This window comes from Pongo abelii, chromosome 3 (genome assembly GCF_028885655.2).
Source record: "Pongo abelii isolate AG06213 chromosome 3, NHGRI_mPonAbe1-v2.0_pri, whole genome shotgun sequence".
NCBI classification, from domain to species: domain Eukaryota; kingdom Metazoa; phylum Chordata; class Mammalia; order Primates; family Hominidae; genus Pongo; species Pongo abelii.
In genome coordinates this window covers 164,127,003-164,143,278 of record NC_071988.2, presented here as the reverse complement: position 1 = coordinate 164,143,278, position 16,276 = coordinate 164,127,003, and the positions used below count along the sequence as shown (strand labels likewise).

Sequence of the window (16,276 nt, the reverse complement as noted above, 5' to 3'; positions counted from 1 at the left end):
TTTTACAAGTAGTGTTTGAGCTAGAAAAAAAATAAGTGGAAATAGTTCTAGATTTTTTTTTCTCTGGACACTTAATTCTGCCACAGGAGAAGAGACACACCACTCTAAGTCATTTTTCCCTAAACTCACCAATCCTAATCCCCTTCTATTCATGCCCCACCTTCCCTGTCTTTTCCTTCTTGTTTTCCTCCTTGCTTGTTAATCATCTCTCATCTGTATTTTTTAATGGCTCCACTGCACAAAACAGTAGCTTGGCTGAGCAAACAGATTAAGGAGTAGAGGTAGCAATGGAGTGGGAAGGGAAAGGATGGATAAGTAACAGAGTAAGTCCCACAATGTGCACTTGTGGTCAAGGAGTTAAGGAAAATAAATTATATTTCTCTTCTTGTCTGCCTCCTGCCATCTTCAAACCCTAACCATAAGTCAAGGACTTCAATATCTGAGAGTATTATTTATCTTACAATAGATAAGTTTAAGTACAGAGGTATGGAAACCAGTTTGTGAGCTATTACAATAATCCTAGTGGTAGAAATGATGGGGTGGTTGCAATGAGTGTAGAAATAAGTGGTTGGATTCTGGGTATATTTTGAAGGAAAAGACAAGACTTTCTGAAAAGTTGGATGAAAGATAAGAGACAAAGAGTCATAGACAATATTAAATGGACCTGCCATAATCTAAGATGGGGAAGAGTGCAAAGGAGCTGGGTGTTGAAAGTGGGGAGCAGATCTCGGGATCAGTTTGGGACAGGTTAAGCTGGAGCTGTAAACAGGAGAGCTTTAGTTTTCATTGGAGTTCAGCGGGAAAGTCTAGGCTAGAGATGGAGATTTGGAAATCATTAGTGCAGCATGTGTATTTAAACCATGAGATTACTTACGAGGGACATATAGATAAGAGTTCCAAGAGCTGAGTCTTGGAGCAAGAGGATAGGAAAATAAGGAAGACCAGGAAAAAGGGACTGGGACAAATATACACTCAGGAATATATAAGTCCTTGTTTTAATTGTATTTTCGTTAGCAATTAGAGCTTATGAATGTAAATGTTACTTCATTATGTGCTTTATATTTTTTTCACATCTCCAAGATATGACATGGATAGTAACAACGTATACACACACAAACATGTAAGGATGGGGATGTAGGTGTACATTCTAATGAAAATAATATTAAATATATTAAATAACCATATTTAAATGAATATATTTAAGTATATAGTACACTTTAATTCACACTCTCCATAGAAAAATATTATAAAACTAATTTCAATTTTCATTATCTGTGATTTGCAGTACTATTTATATTCTATAAAATATTTTGTCCAAGTAAATATTTTGCCTTTCTTCCAGAGTTGTCTGATTGATCATTGACTCAAGTGTTTGGATCCAGTTTAAATTTCATACTACTATAAAATAGAGTTTGGTTATATTCTTTTTATCTAGATAATTAAATTATACTTATTACTTCCCATTTAAGAAGCTATAACTGTTAAAATATATGACATGTTTAAAGAGTAAGGCACTGAATAGGTAGATAAAATTTATATATACTTAAAATTATTTTGTGAGTGGTGATTTTTTTTCCATACCATACTATTTCATCCTTTCATCTTGGACACCAACGTTGGCTTTTATTATGGAAAATGAATCTTTCAGCCTCACTAGGTGAGGTGCTCATCGTTAAAAAGACTTCATCAGAACAACCGATGCATGCTACACAACTCTGCTCCAAAGGAGACTGAATTAGGAGAAAGAGGCAGGAGTTAGGATTATGTCCCATCATGGTGATTGAAGAATGTATTGGGGAGAGGAAAGGGAATATATTGGGAGGGAAAAGATGAAATCATGATGAAAAAGGTTAGGAGAGCAAACACTGGCAATGAGGAGGGAACCAAAGCAACTTGTGTGAATAAGATGGGTTGTAAAAGTAGCCTTGTAAAAGGTGCTAAGAAAATTTGAATACCTTAAGAACGAACTTTTATGAGAGTCCTTGTGTAGCATGATCAAGGGTTTAGAGGGGATCTCAGTCACAACAATGACAGGGTATCTCTAAAGATGTTCCGTCCCTGCGTCCGTATCTCTGGAGGTGCTTGTCACAAATGCTACAGCCTACTAAAGCGGAATCTCTTAGCAGATGTTGCCAAGGAATCTGCATTTTTTTCAATAAACATTGAGGCCCTGTCCTCATCACCAAGGAAATCTTATTGTGACTGCTAAAATTTGAGCACCATTCAACTAGGGCATAAATAAAGAACATGTGCAGAATAAATATTAGAAATGTGTGAATTAGAATAGAATGGAGTGGAGACTGTCAGGGAATTTGATAATGAAAGTAGTAATATTCAGGAAAATAGTAACAGTGAACTTCTGGGAAAGAATAATAGTAAAGAAGGAAGGCAATAGTGATAGGAGTAAAATGGAATGGATAGAAGTGAGCGTATGAGAGGCCAGAGAAGACACATTCAGAAAGCAATCATATGGTTTTTTCCAATTCTGTGAAGAAAGTCATTGGTAGCTTGATGGGGATGGCATTGAATCTATAAATTATCTTGGGCAGTGGGGAGGGATAGCATTAGGAGATATACCTAATGTAAATGATGAGTTAATGGGTGCAGCTCACAAACATGGCACACGTATACATATGTAACAAACCTGCACGTTATGCACATGTACCCTAGAACTTAATAATATAATAATAATAATATAATAATAATAATATTAATAGTATAATAATAATAATAATAATAAAAGAAAGCAGTCATGTGAAGAGAGAGATGGAAGACCCCACAAGGCCATGAGCATTCTAGCTTTCCAAAGGCTAAGCCATGGGGAGCCTGTAAGTAGCCATAGGAGGACACAGGAAGCGACCTCTGATGACAGGATAGCAGACCTGCAAAGAGGGATCACATAGCAGTGACCACATGGCTCTGCATTGGGTCTGTAAGTAGGTCCTGCTTTCTGCTCTCGGAGCTGCTGGGTATCAAACGTTGTTCAAATTCTGGTGACACGTCTGTATCTTTAGAGAATCATTTTCTTTACAAAAATAATGTGGAGCTGTTTGATTTATTAAAGCCTGTTACGGATTAAACTTTACATCCAGCCTGAGTTCATGATTTCTTTTGTAAAGTCCTTAGTACACTCTTGCATGATATCTGTCTCAACCACTCAAGAAGCCAGAAAGAGACATAGAGAATTGGCTAGGACTACTGTTTCCTTTCCCCTCCTCGCAATTGTTTTTTTTCATTTACTTTAACTTGCGTTAAGACATACATAATAGCAAATTAAGGTACGTTTTATCTGAAGCCCCTCGCTTCTGACATTTAAAAGTCTACAAGTAAACTAGTAATGTGTTTCTTAGCCTTCATAAATCTGATACCTTCATTGACTTCTTGTTCAATCTTCTGAATAGCCCAAGCCTCAAAGGGCGTTTCTTTTAATCTTCTACTAAATAAGTAAATAAATAAAATAGGAGGAATATTCATTATATGTTTGCAAAAAAAAATTGTTTCCTTAAAGATTCTGATAATTTTCCCCTGAAAAATCACTAGTGTGAGAGGAATAGGACAGATAACGCTTCCTAGATGTCAGTTTTTCTTAGTGGTGTCTGAGGTTTCAAGATGAGAAATAAAATTATGGAATTTAAATAATTGAGCTGATAAAAATGTAGGAGACATATTCAGTAAATAACATCGACTGCAAAGTTTTTTGAAAAAATGTCTTGACATTTGGGTATAATGGGATGTAAGCAAGTTTACACGAATCTTGTGCATGCATGAGCCATTACTTCCCTCTTCTTTCCTTCTGGCAACTGTTTTGTTGTTTTGCGGCTTTCCTGCTGGAGTGCCTCTTCCTAATGAAATGGATCAAAGATTCCTTCACTCTAAAGAATCCCTGCTCCCATAATGTGCTTGATTAGTTCCTGGATGATAATTATAAAAGTCAATAATTCTCAAGCCCGTAATCCCAGCACTTTGGGAGGCTAAGAGGAGAGGATGGCTCGAGGCCAGGCATTCAAGACCAGTCTGTGCAAACATAGTAAGACCTAGTCTTTATGAAAAAAAAATTTTTAATTTAATCAGGTGTGATGGCTTGTACCTGTAGTCCCAGCTACTCAAGAGGCTGAGGCGGGAGGATCATTGCCTACCAAGAGTTAGATGATGCAGTGGACTCTGATTGTGCCACTGTACTACAGCCTGGGTGACAGAGTGAGATGCTGTCTCTTAAAAAGAAAAGTCAATAATTCTTTAGTTAATAACCAATTTTGGATTTCTTTGTATGTTAAATGGAAAACCATAAGAAGAAAAAGTGTCGTGATAAAATAACACTATGTAATAGCATTCTGCTACTAATGTCCTTTTTCTGTCCAATAAATTTGTCCATGTGCCCACTTGACATTAATTAATTTTCTCCTCATTTCTCAGCTATTAAAATTTACTTCCTCCATACCCCTCACCTAGTAACATGGGGGGAAACGTTAGGTAGTAGGTATTGAATGCTATTTCTGTGCCAAGCACAATTTTAGGCACTTTATATGAATGACTTCTAATGTTACACACCTCATAGAATTGTTTAGATGATTATTCCCACTTTCCTGATGAGGAAGAAGGCTGCCCAAAGTCACCCAGCTAGTTAGTGACAAACCAGGATTTAAGTTGAGATTGGCTTGAATCTTTTCCCACTGGCTTATGTGGCTTCAAGTTCATTAAAAATTAATAGTAATACTAATTTGTTTTGAATACTAATACTTGACATGATTACATATATGTAATTACAATAATGTAATCATGTCAAGTATTAGTATTAATCTTCCCAGTGTTTTAGCAAAAAAAGATTACCTAGTTTTAAAAAGCATTTTCGTCACCTTACATAAAAATTGCTAGTGCATTATTAAAAATCTCCTAGGGCAGTTCTTATCAATAGGAAAGAGTGATACTTGGAGTTCTGTTTATCATTTGCCATCTGATATTAAGGGCTGAACGTTCGTTATGCTGTTTGTGTAACTTATTTTTATCTTTGTTTTTGCAGTACCGGATACCAGTTTATTTACTATTCACCTGAAAACACAGCCAAAGCAAAGGAAGTTCTCAGCAACATCAATCAACTACAACCTCTTATAGCAACCCATGCAGACCTACTGCTTAATTCTGCAAGCCAGCATTCTCCAGACAGCTTGAAGAATTCTTTAAAGATGCTTTCAGAAAAAGTAAGATCCAAATCATCACTATAGTTGGGAAAATGAAATACTCAAATTCCCATTGGTCTGGCTTTCTGCATACATTGCCTTTCGTAGCATCTGGAAATGTAAAATAGAGTAGGTTAAAAAGTAAGCTTCAAAGTATTGCCACAGGATCAAAATAAATTGGCCTCATTCTCTGTTCAAATCTTACTGAGTACTCTCTTTTTTTTTCTTAGTAGGAAATGAAACCTGTTATTGGTTGGTATATATCTTCTCTTTTCCTTGGCATCTTTCATTTTCTTTGGTTTATGGTCTTATTAAGTGAATTAAATTAGATTTTGAAAATTACTTTATTTTCCTCTGGTGATCACCTAATTTTTATGCAAATAAAGCTTTACATTTGAATAGGAATGCCACTTCATTTGAAGGCAGAACTTTGATGTGGATTTACATCAGTCTGTATGGGGTACTTCCTCTGCCTCAGTTTGCTCTCTACATTATTTACTGAGGATAGGTTCCAAAAATTTCCAAATGTGTTAGTTATTCGAAAAGCGGTATAATCTAAGCCTTAGTTTTTCCAAAGGTGACTTGTTCCTTTATCTGCAGAAAGGAGAGCTAGTCTGGCATGGGGTAGACACTCAGTATCAACTTCCAGAACTAACGAGGGTGGCTAGCTGTGTGATAGACAGAAAGCTGAGATAGAAAAAGACAAGTGACAGTTGATTTTCAATGTAAAACCAGTGTCCACTTCCAATGTGTGCATCCTTCACCTCTGCATTTTAAGGAGATCATGTAATTTTTTATGAGATACTTTCAATAAATCTGCTGTTGAAGAAACTGATCAAAGAAAATTCTCATAATTATAGAATAAGACAAAAGTGTAGTTTTCCACCTCTCTGAAGAACAGATTCATAGAAACCTGGATCTTATGTATGCCCATACTTTTTATTCAGGTATGTTAATTTATAATAATATCTTATGCTTATTTAACATTGCAGTTTGTACATTTTTATATGTTATTCTCATAGGAGAAAACATACCTATTTTCATGAAAAAATAGTTAATATCTATTCAGAAAGTTCGAGTGAATTGTCTAATAAATTAAAAAGTGAAAAGCCAAACTCAGAGCTTCCAGTTCAAAATGCAGCATTCCTTCCATGCCAGAACATATGCCTCTGGCATGAAAAGGGAGGAAAATATTGACCCAAATTTTGCAAGTACTTACTTTGCATCAAATAGGGCAAGGGGCTTCACACTTTATGTCATTTTATTTAATCATCAGACTTATGGAGAACATATTATCTTCATTTCACACAGAAATAGGCTAAAGCTCAGAGAAATTTTAAAAATGTGAAAAGTCATGCAGCTAGAGTCAAACACAGGATTCAAACAAAACCTGGGTTCAAACCCAGATCTGGATGACTCCAGAATGGAAGTTCTTTCTAGCGTCCTCCGTCTAATATATGGATTTTGACATTTCCTTATTTAAAAGTTTTTTTTAAAAATTTTCGTTAGACAAATGCCTTAGTAACACCTAAGTATTCTGATATTCAATAAGTATGTTTTTCTGGCTAGGGAAAAAGAAAAAAGAGGAGGTTGTTGCATACAGTAAAATAATATAATTTCATTTTGGTTCATTTCTTTTTTGGATTTATAGATGAGGTGAGGTTTTTTCTGGGTTCACCTAAGCTGAAAATTTTAGCGAATAGCACACCGCTGCAGTGATTACAGAGCAGTATTTATATTCTTCTTGTGCACTGGGCAGGGATTTGTCATTTCATACATCATTTACAACTTGCTGCAGTGATTTTGGTGATGGGGGGAGGTTAGGATGGGCATTTTCTGCTCCTTGAATCCAGCATTGCTCCAACTTTTTCCCCTATGTTTTCTCTTTTCTACTGAGTAGACAAGCTTAGTCGACTGATAAATCTCTCAGTCCTTAAAACTAGGAGGATCTTTTTTTAAGTTAAGTTTGCAAGCCATGCATTCTTTTAAGAATTCATGACTGGAATTTCAAAGAATTATCTAAGTTAACAGTTTTGTTTAGTCTATGAACGCTGTTAGTAGCTCATGGTTTAGAACAAAGTATGATCCATGAATTCAGGTATGAAAGAGAGAGAGTTTTAGTGGTATTCTAAATTTAAATATAATTGAATATTAGTGGGATGTAAGCTTTAAAAGTTCTGTTTTTGAGTTTTGGGCTTGTTATATACTATGGATTATAAAATAAAAATGTTTACTTCATGGATAGTCCCCTGGTTTCCTTTACTGATTCTGAACTGGCGTGTTTGGAAAATAGGTACCTAGTGTTGTTTTCTTAGGGACTTATCCGTATAGCATATTCAAGACATTAAGGAGTTATCTATATTCATGCCTATCAGGGAAATGTGAAGGTTTTATAGCCTTTGAGCACCTGAACATGGAAGAGTTTACTGTCATAGACTTGGGGTACCTGGGGAAGGCTGAGGGCAGCCCAGGCAGTGAAGAAGGAGGTATTCTATTTGGTGATGAGATGACATCACTCCTCTTAGGTAAGACATTGCACCTGAAGACAATAGCCATGAAATCATTATCAATTAAACACATAGTCTGGGGGAAAAGCAAGTGGCAACAGAAAAATTCAACTTGCTGAGAGGGCATATTCCAGGAGTCTTTGAGTAGGCAATATTTGTAGATCCAAAGGCAATTTACATCATCTCTACTGCTACTGAGAACCAAGGCACATGGACAGAGCTCCCCAGCCAACATTCCATCCATCTAAACACTGTTGGTAGAGACAAACACACACAATTTATAAACTAAAAATAATTCCTGAATTCATACTATTTGACAGTCACTGTGCTCAACAGAAAAGGTGGAAAAATGGAATAAAACACAGGGCTGTTCTTCCCAGGAACTCCAAGACTCGATAGTAGTGGTTATGACGATGATGAAGTGACAGTAATAGCTAGCATTTATTGGTGGCTTAATAACTCTGAGAGACTCTTATAAGTGCTTCAATTTTCAGAGTTCCATGAGGTGGATAATATTATTTTAACATTTAGTCTTCCTAATTCTATGAAGTAAGTATTGTGAGTAGCCTTAGTTTACACAGTTGAGGAAACTGAGGCAGAGAAATATTAAATTTACTCACAATCACACACCTTGTGTTTTTGGCTCCAGATTCTGTGAGCCTGACCAGTATACTATGTCTTCAGATTACTATATGGATGCTTGTACATAGGACTAAGGAAACAAATGTGGGGGCAGGGAAGGAGTACTACTAAAATTTCACAAAAATCAATACTTTTAATGTTTCATGTTCTAATATGCAAAACTCAATTAAATTGTATCATAATTTTAACATTCTTGGTATGCCTTCTTATGGATAATTGGGTTTGGTTGTTGCATATTAGTTCAAGAAAATATTAAAGAATAGTATAATCTTATGGTGTAAGAATCTAACAAAAGGCAAGCTAAGTTTATCTGAATAATTCCAACAAAAAAGGCAAAAGATAGACCAAAATTTTAACATATAGTATGAACGGTTAATAATAGAGTGAGATAAAAATGCATTTCCTTTTTTCTCAGACTAAAAGTATGCAATTCTATGAAGGAAAAAAAAACAAGGAATAGATAAAATAAATTCAAACTAAAATAAATAATGTTTTTAAAGGCCTGAATGTGGACAGTGTTTAGGTATCTCTCGTAGCTCAGAAATCTATTAGTGTTCAAACACCCATCACTTTCTCTATTCCATTGGGATTGATAGACCTTGTTTAATAAGTCATTATTATCCTGCTCATCAAAAAGCGCTATTGAGCACTTAATTATGTGTGGTATTGTACTTGATGCTATATGACAAATACTACATAGATATGGCCCTTAACTTTTACAACCTAAGAATTTAAAAGAATGGGGTGTTTTACAATATTGCATTTTTTAAATAGTTAAATAATGGCCTTTATTGCGAATGTTAGAGGCTATACTCACAGCATATTTGAGAAATTCTCATAGCTTATAATTCCTACTGTTCTTTCAACTTCAATATACTATACCAAACGTTCTATTATATTCAAAGAAAAATAAAAACTTTTGTATTCTGAAACATATACAATCAGGATGTTTTCAAGCAATGTTGTTTTCTATAATAGCAATGCCAGGCAGCTAGTGTGCTAAGAAGTTGAAGATACCCATAATAGAGAGAAGAATGTTATGTTGATTACTTACAACTGAGAATAACTTTTTTATTGTTTATTCACTGTAACCACTCTTAGGTCTATCTCAGTCCCAAACTTTGGGAAAGAACTTAATGAGTAGAAATTTTGTTTGTTTTTTTTAAGGTTGGTGAAAGTATGTATTAGGAGTCTAAGGAAACTTGAGACTAAATGGTTTAGATAAAAATGAAATTTCAGGATAGAACTTATGTTGCTGTTTTTCATAATTGCCTTTAAATGGTAATTATTTAATTGGTGAAATAAGTGATAGTATACAATAAAAAAATTGTTGTTAGAAAATTGTACAATAAGCAAAATAAAGATAAGAATGTAAGATAATATTGACAATGAGGCTATATATAAAATTTATGGAATCAGAACTTCTGCTGTTTATGATGGATTAACATGGACGCTCCCACCTTAAACAACAAGAAAGTGGACAAAATGTAGACATAATGGTTTTTAAGCACTGGAAAATAGGTAACAAATTATGTGATCCTTATAACTACCTAGATTTCTTCCTAGGGCAGTTCCTAGGCTGTAGCAAAAAGGAACCTAAACATTATCTTCTCAAGGTGAAGAGACAGAGATTAGAGTTTGGGAGGCCAAGATTGCTAGAATTCACAGAGCAGAGTACCAGAGAGGAAGGAGCCTCACACAGAAGGAACCCTGGAGATTTGTAAATGAGTGCCTTTAACTCTTTATGAGTACCAATCTGTGTATGCATGAGAATAAGCTACCCATGTCCACAGAAATAAATATTAGGAATAAGCTTATAAAACAATTCCTGGTGGTCACACAGGCACGGTAATAGTTTATCTTTCCACCAGTAAAGTGGTAAGACCTTTTAATACACCAGGAATTGAGTAAAGTCCTCAGAAGTGTATGGCCCTAGTAGTGGGACTAAGTTAGTCTTAGGTTAGAGGCTGCTCTTAGTCTACCCTAACAAGGTTTGAAAACAAGGCTTGAAAGGATCCCACTGATTCTGAGTAATTTTACTTTGCTATAGAAAATCCAACATTATTTAAAGGAATGCAATAAAATCTGATAGCCAAGAATGTAAAGTCAAAATGCCTGCCATCCAATAAGCACATACTAAGCATGCAACGAAGCAGGAAAATATGATCCGTGACCAGAAGAAAAATCAAGGAATATAAATAGAAATGACAAAAAAGGGAGAGAGGGAAGCATACAAATACTGGCAGAAATCATGGTCAAAGTTTTTCAAAATTTAATGAAACTACAGACCCAAGAAGCTCAATATACTCCACACAGAATAAATATAGAAAAATAAACTCAAGTACATCATAATCAAGTTGCTGAAAAACAGAGATAGAACATTGTGAAAACAACCAAGAAATAAAAGAAAAAAAGGGCACATGTTTCGCTGACATTCACCAACAAGAATGATAGCAGACTTCTTATTAGGCTTTATGCAAGCCAGAAGAAAATAAAGTCACATCCTCAAGCTACTGAAAAAAAAAAAATCCTGCTAACTCTCAAAAATAAAGGTGAAATGGAGACCATTTCAGGCAAACAAAAGCTGAGAAATTTCATAACAGATTTGTACTACAACAAATCATAACGGAAAGTCTTCAGGAAGAAGGAAATGATACCAGGAGATATTTGAATGTACACAAAAGAATAGGCAATGCCAAAAATCGTAAATATGTGAATATATTTTTTATTAATTCAAACATGTTTCTTATATATATATTTACTTTTCCAAATAAAAATAATACCAATGTATTATGTCCTTTGTAACATACTAGTGTAGCAAAGGCATAAAGTTCAGTGGAATAGAATAGAGAGTCTAGAAATAAACCAACACATGTATGTTCAAATAACTAGACAAAAGCACAGCAGAAATTCATTAGGAAAACAGTATCTTTTTAAAAAATTTAATGTGAAGTTCCAGGATACATGTGCAGGACGTGCAGGTTTGTTACATAGGTAAACGTGTGCCACGGTGGTTTGCAGCATCTATCAACCCATCACCTAGGTATTAAGCACTGCATGCATTAGCTGTTTATCCTGATACTCTCCCTCCCTACCATACCATCCTCCCAAAGGCCCCAGTATGTGTTGCTCCCCTCCCTGTGTCCATGTGTTCTCATTGTTCAACTCCCACTTATAAGTGAGAACATGTAATGTTTGGTTTTCTGTTTCTGTGTGTGTTTGCTGAGGATAATGGCTTCCAGCTCCATCCATGTCCCTGCAAAAGACATGATCTTGTTCCTTTTTATAACTGTATAGTATTCCATGGTGTGTATGTACTAAATTTTCTTTATCCAGTCTATCATTGATGGGCATTTGGGTTGATTCCATATCTTTGCTATTGTGAATAGGGCTGCAACGAACATACACGAGCATGTATCTTTATTATAGAATGATTTATATTCCTTTGGGTAGATACCCAGCAATGAGATTGCTGGGTCAGATGGTATTTCTGGTTCTAGGTCTTTGAGTAATTGCCACACTACTGTCTTCCACAGTTGTTGAACTAATTTACATTCCCTCCAACAGTATAAAAGTGTTCCTATTTCTTCACAGCCTCACCTGCATCTGTTGTTTCTTGACTTTTTAATAATCACCATTCTGACTGGCATGAGACAGTATCTCATTGTGGTTTTGACTTGCATTTAGCTAATGATCAGTGATGTTGAGCTTTTTTGTTATCTGATTATTGGCCACATAAATGTCTCTTTTGAGAAGAGTCTGTTCATGTACTTTGCCCACTTTTAATGTGGCTGTTTGTTTTTTTCTTGTAAATTTGTTTAAGTTCCTTGTAGATTCCGGATATTAGACCTTTGTCAGGTGGATAGACTGCAAAAATTTTCTCCCACTCTGTAGGTGGTCTGTTTACTCTGTTGATAGTTTCTTTTGTTGTTCAGAAGCTCTTTAGTATAATTAGATCCCATTTGTTAGCTTTTGCTTTTGTTGTAATTGCTTTTGGTGATTTCATCATAAAATCTTTGCCCATGCCCCCATGCCTATGTCCTGAATGCTATTGCTTAGATTTTCTTTTAGGGTTTTTATAATTTTGGATTTTACATTTAAATCTTTAATCTATCTTGTTAGTTTTTGTAAGTGTAAGGAAGGTGTCCAGTTCCAATTTTCTGCATATGGCTAGCCAGAGGAAAACAGTATCTTTTCAACATATTTTGCAGAAACAATTGGATATCCATGAGCAAAAAAAAGAACAATTAACTTTACCTCATACATATATAAAATTTAACTTAAAATAGATCATAAACCTTAATGTACAGTGTAAAAGAATAAAATCAGGCAAACTTCTATAAGAAGTCATGAATTGGGATAAAATATTTATAAAATATGCATATGTTAAAGGACTTGTATCAGAATATATAAGGCATTCTTAGAACTTAATACAACAAACAGCTCAATTAAAAATGGGCAAAAGAATTAAAAATATACTTCACCAAAGAAGACTTATGAATGGTAAATAAACACATGCAAAGTTGCCCAGCATCATTTACCATTAGAAAAATGCAAATTCAAACTATCATGAGATGCCCTTAGCCACCTACCAGAACAGCTAAAATCAAAAAGGCTGAGGATAAAAAGAGCGGAGGAGGATATGGACCTGCAACTTTCATGTATCACTGTTATGTACACAATTATTTGCACACTTTGGAAATGTGAATGTTTCAGCAATGTTTCATAGCTTGAAAAACACCGTATAATTTGGTCATCTAACACCTAGTTATTGATTCAAGAGAAATGTTATTCTGTTGGCACTGAGAAGGCTGTTGAATGAGGAAGGATTAGATACATGTTTTATGAAGGTCATCTTTATAACAATACATAGGCTGAGTTAAGATACTGGATTTGAATTATTGAACATTACTGGGCATCACAAAAGAAAAGTAATGCTTCTGGGGGACTTTGCTAAAAATACAAATTCTCATTTATATTTGTATTTGTATTGTAGTTCAAGGTTGGAACTCAGAAGTATATATTTTAACATTGGTGGCCTTTGATAACATCGTAAAGGAAAGACAAGTTAAAGTGAACCAACCAATAAAGAGACTGTGGAAAGTATCCCTATGGAATGTAGAAAGGATCTTAAGTGGGACTAGCTGTGGAAATGTAAGGATCGAGTTTTGAAATTATTGTAAAAGTATAAGTAGAATAAATTGCTGACTAATCCAGAAAATAGGCATTAGTGAGGATAATTCAGAGGTTTGGACTCTGAGTTGTTGAATACTAATGATATTACTGAAATGGAAAATCTTGAAAGGACAAAATTACTGAAAATAAAAAAACAACAACAAAATCTTGAGTTCAGCCTGGCATTTCTGAACTCTAAGGGCTTTTCAATGAAAACAGTTGATAGAGCTGGTTCAGGAGATGGATAGAGATGGATTTATTAGACCTTGGTGTACAGCTGACAGTTGAAGCTATGGGAAAATGGATTACCTCACCACTGAAAAAAGTGCTTTTGAGAAAGTGTGGGCTGACTTACTACATTTTGGTGAACAGAGAATGATGAGTCAAGAAAAGAAATTGAAAAGGTCAATCAAGAAAGAGAAGCATTAGGAAGGGCACAGTAGCTCATGTTTTTAATCCTAGCACTTTGGGAAGCTGAGACAGGAAGATCACTTAAGGCCAGGAGTTTGAGACCTGCCTAGGCAACATAGTGAGACCCTGTTTCTACAATAAAAATAAAAATAAAAAATAAAAGTAAGATAAAATAATAAATAAATAAAAAGACCATCAAAGAGTGCACTTGAGGGTTTACAATGAACTCCCATATGAGTTTGAGAGGTAGGCAATTCCTAATTTTATGCAAACTAGGAAAAATGATTATGTGATTTTTCCAAGGGCAAATGGATAATATATATATGAGCTGCCCAGATGTTAAGTAACCTCCTAGCTGTTAGTCTAATATGCTTTCTTTTAGGGAATGTTGAAAATACATCAGTGCACTAATGACAGAGTATAGCACTATTCCTATATCAAGTAATTTCAAAATACCAAATATCAAAATAAACAGGATTCTTGCTGCATAGATGATTACTAAAATAATAATCACTTGCATATGCCATTGGCTGCTTCTGTATTACAGATGGAATTAGGTATTGCCTTAAATTTTTTTCAGCGAGAATAAGGAGATTTCTAGGTAGAATAGAACTTTACTTTGTTGAGATCTCTAGTGAAAAAGAGTGGTTTTAAATGAACATGTCCTAACTATTCCTCTGCCATTAATATTCAGGAAACTAGAAATTCTCTTCATTCATCCCCAGGAGAAGTAATTTTTAGTAGTTTTATGCTTGCAGATAATTCTGTGTGTTGCTTTGAAGAATAGTTGTATGGGGATATGAATTGGAAAAATGTCAGAAGGCTAGAAAACATTTCTTTTTTTAAGGTAACATTTCTCTTTCATTTTCTAATATGAAAAAATAAAATAGATCTGCCTTATGTTCAGAGTTTATTCTTTTTACACAATATTATTAAGCTGATATTTTAAATAAATTGTTTGGCCTACTCTTATGATAACATTTAGATAGACTTTCTTTTTTCATTTAATGTAGTTCACGCTAAATGAGAAAAGGAAAAGGTTTTTCAGAAGAGTCAATAGGCAACTCGGTGATATGGTCACATCCTTTCCATGACTTCAACTTTCCTAGTATCGTCCCAGTTGAAAGAAGAGCAATACAATAGTTCCCCCTTATCCACGAGGATATGTTCCAAGATGCTCAGTGGATGCCTGAAATCCCTGATAGTACCAAGCCCTGTATATACTGTTTTTTTCCTACACATGCATAGCTATGATACAATTTAATTTAAAATTAGGCACAGTAAGAGACTAACATGAGCTAATAATCTAAACAATTACAACGATATACTATAATGAAAGTTATGTAAATGTGGTCTCTCTCAAAATATCTTCTTGTACTGTACTCACGTGTCTTCTTGTGATGTTGTTTGATGGTACAATGTCTACATGACGAGATAAAGTGAGGGGAATGATGTAGTGTTAGGCTTCTACGTCAAGGCTACTTGAACATGAGCACTGCAATAACCTGACAGTCGATCTGGTGACCCAGATGGCACCTAAGTGACTAATGGGCTAGTAGCATATACAGCATGGATACACGGGGTGATTTATATCCCAGGCAATCTGAGGCAGGATGGCACAAAATTTCATCACTCGACTAAGAACAGCTGCACAACTTAAAATTTATGAATTATTTATTTCTGGAATTTTCTATTTAGTTTTTTCTTTCTTCTTTTTTTTCACTTAATATTTTCAGACCAAGGTTGACCACAGGTAATTGAAACCATGGGAAAGCAAAAGCACAGATTAAGAGGGACTACTGTATACAGCTGTGTTGGGATTTAGTGACTACATTAATCTTTTCAAGATGATTTATTTGACTGTGAAACATCAATGGTCTACACTGGTCTACATCACTAAGTAGTGCTGGTCAAAAAAAATTAAATTTTTTTTCAGGTTACATGGATATTACAATGGGACATTTGAGTATTTTCTAAAAAATATGATTCTATACACAGGATACTGGTGATCCAGAGAGTTTCCAAGAAGTCAGATAAATTTTGTCTGTACAGACACAAAGTGAAAGATTAGCTATTATTATGTTTAAGATTGTAAGCCTTGTATTCAGTTATCCAAAAAAAATTCTGGGTTTTAAAACCACAAGACCCTCCTGGATGATCTCCCTTGCCTTTGGTGGTAAATCGACTCAAATTAGATTTGAATAAATGAAGTGGAATCTCTGCATGTGCATGTGATGGAAAGGAATTGATAGTGATTACAAGTGCTAGAGAAGATTTCACTGAGTGTGAATGAATATTTAGCTACATGGCAATTATATGAGTATTGTGGAGACTTGAAATGTAGTAACAGGAATTCAAAGAAGGCAA

At 34.8% G+C, this 16,276-nt stretch overlaps 1 protein-coding gene across 9 annotated transcripts in view; it reads left to right on the top strand.

Moving 5' to 3' along the window:
- The window catches only part of INPP4B (inositol polyphosphate-4-phosphatase type II B), an 829,855-nt gene that overhangs the window by 681,356 nt on the left and 132,223 nt on the right, over positions 1 to 16,276 (top strand). For all 9 annotated transcript variants that reach the window (XM_024245636.3, XM_054553363.1, XM_054553366.1 and 6 more), the window contains 1 exon segment: positions 5,018 to 5,195. In XM_024245636.3, the coding sequence (XP_024101404.1) occupies positions 5,018 to 5,195 (178 nt within the window).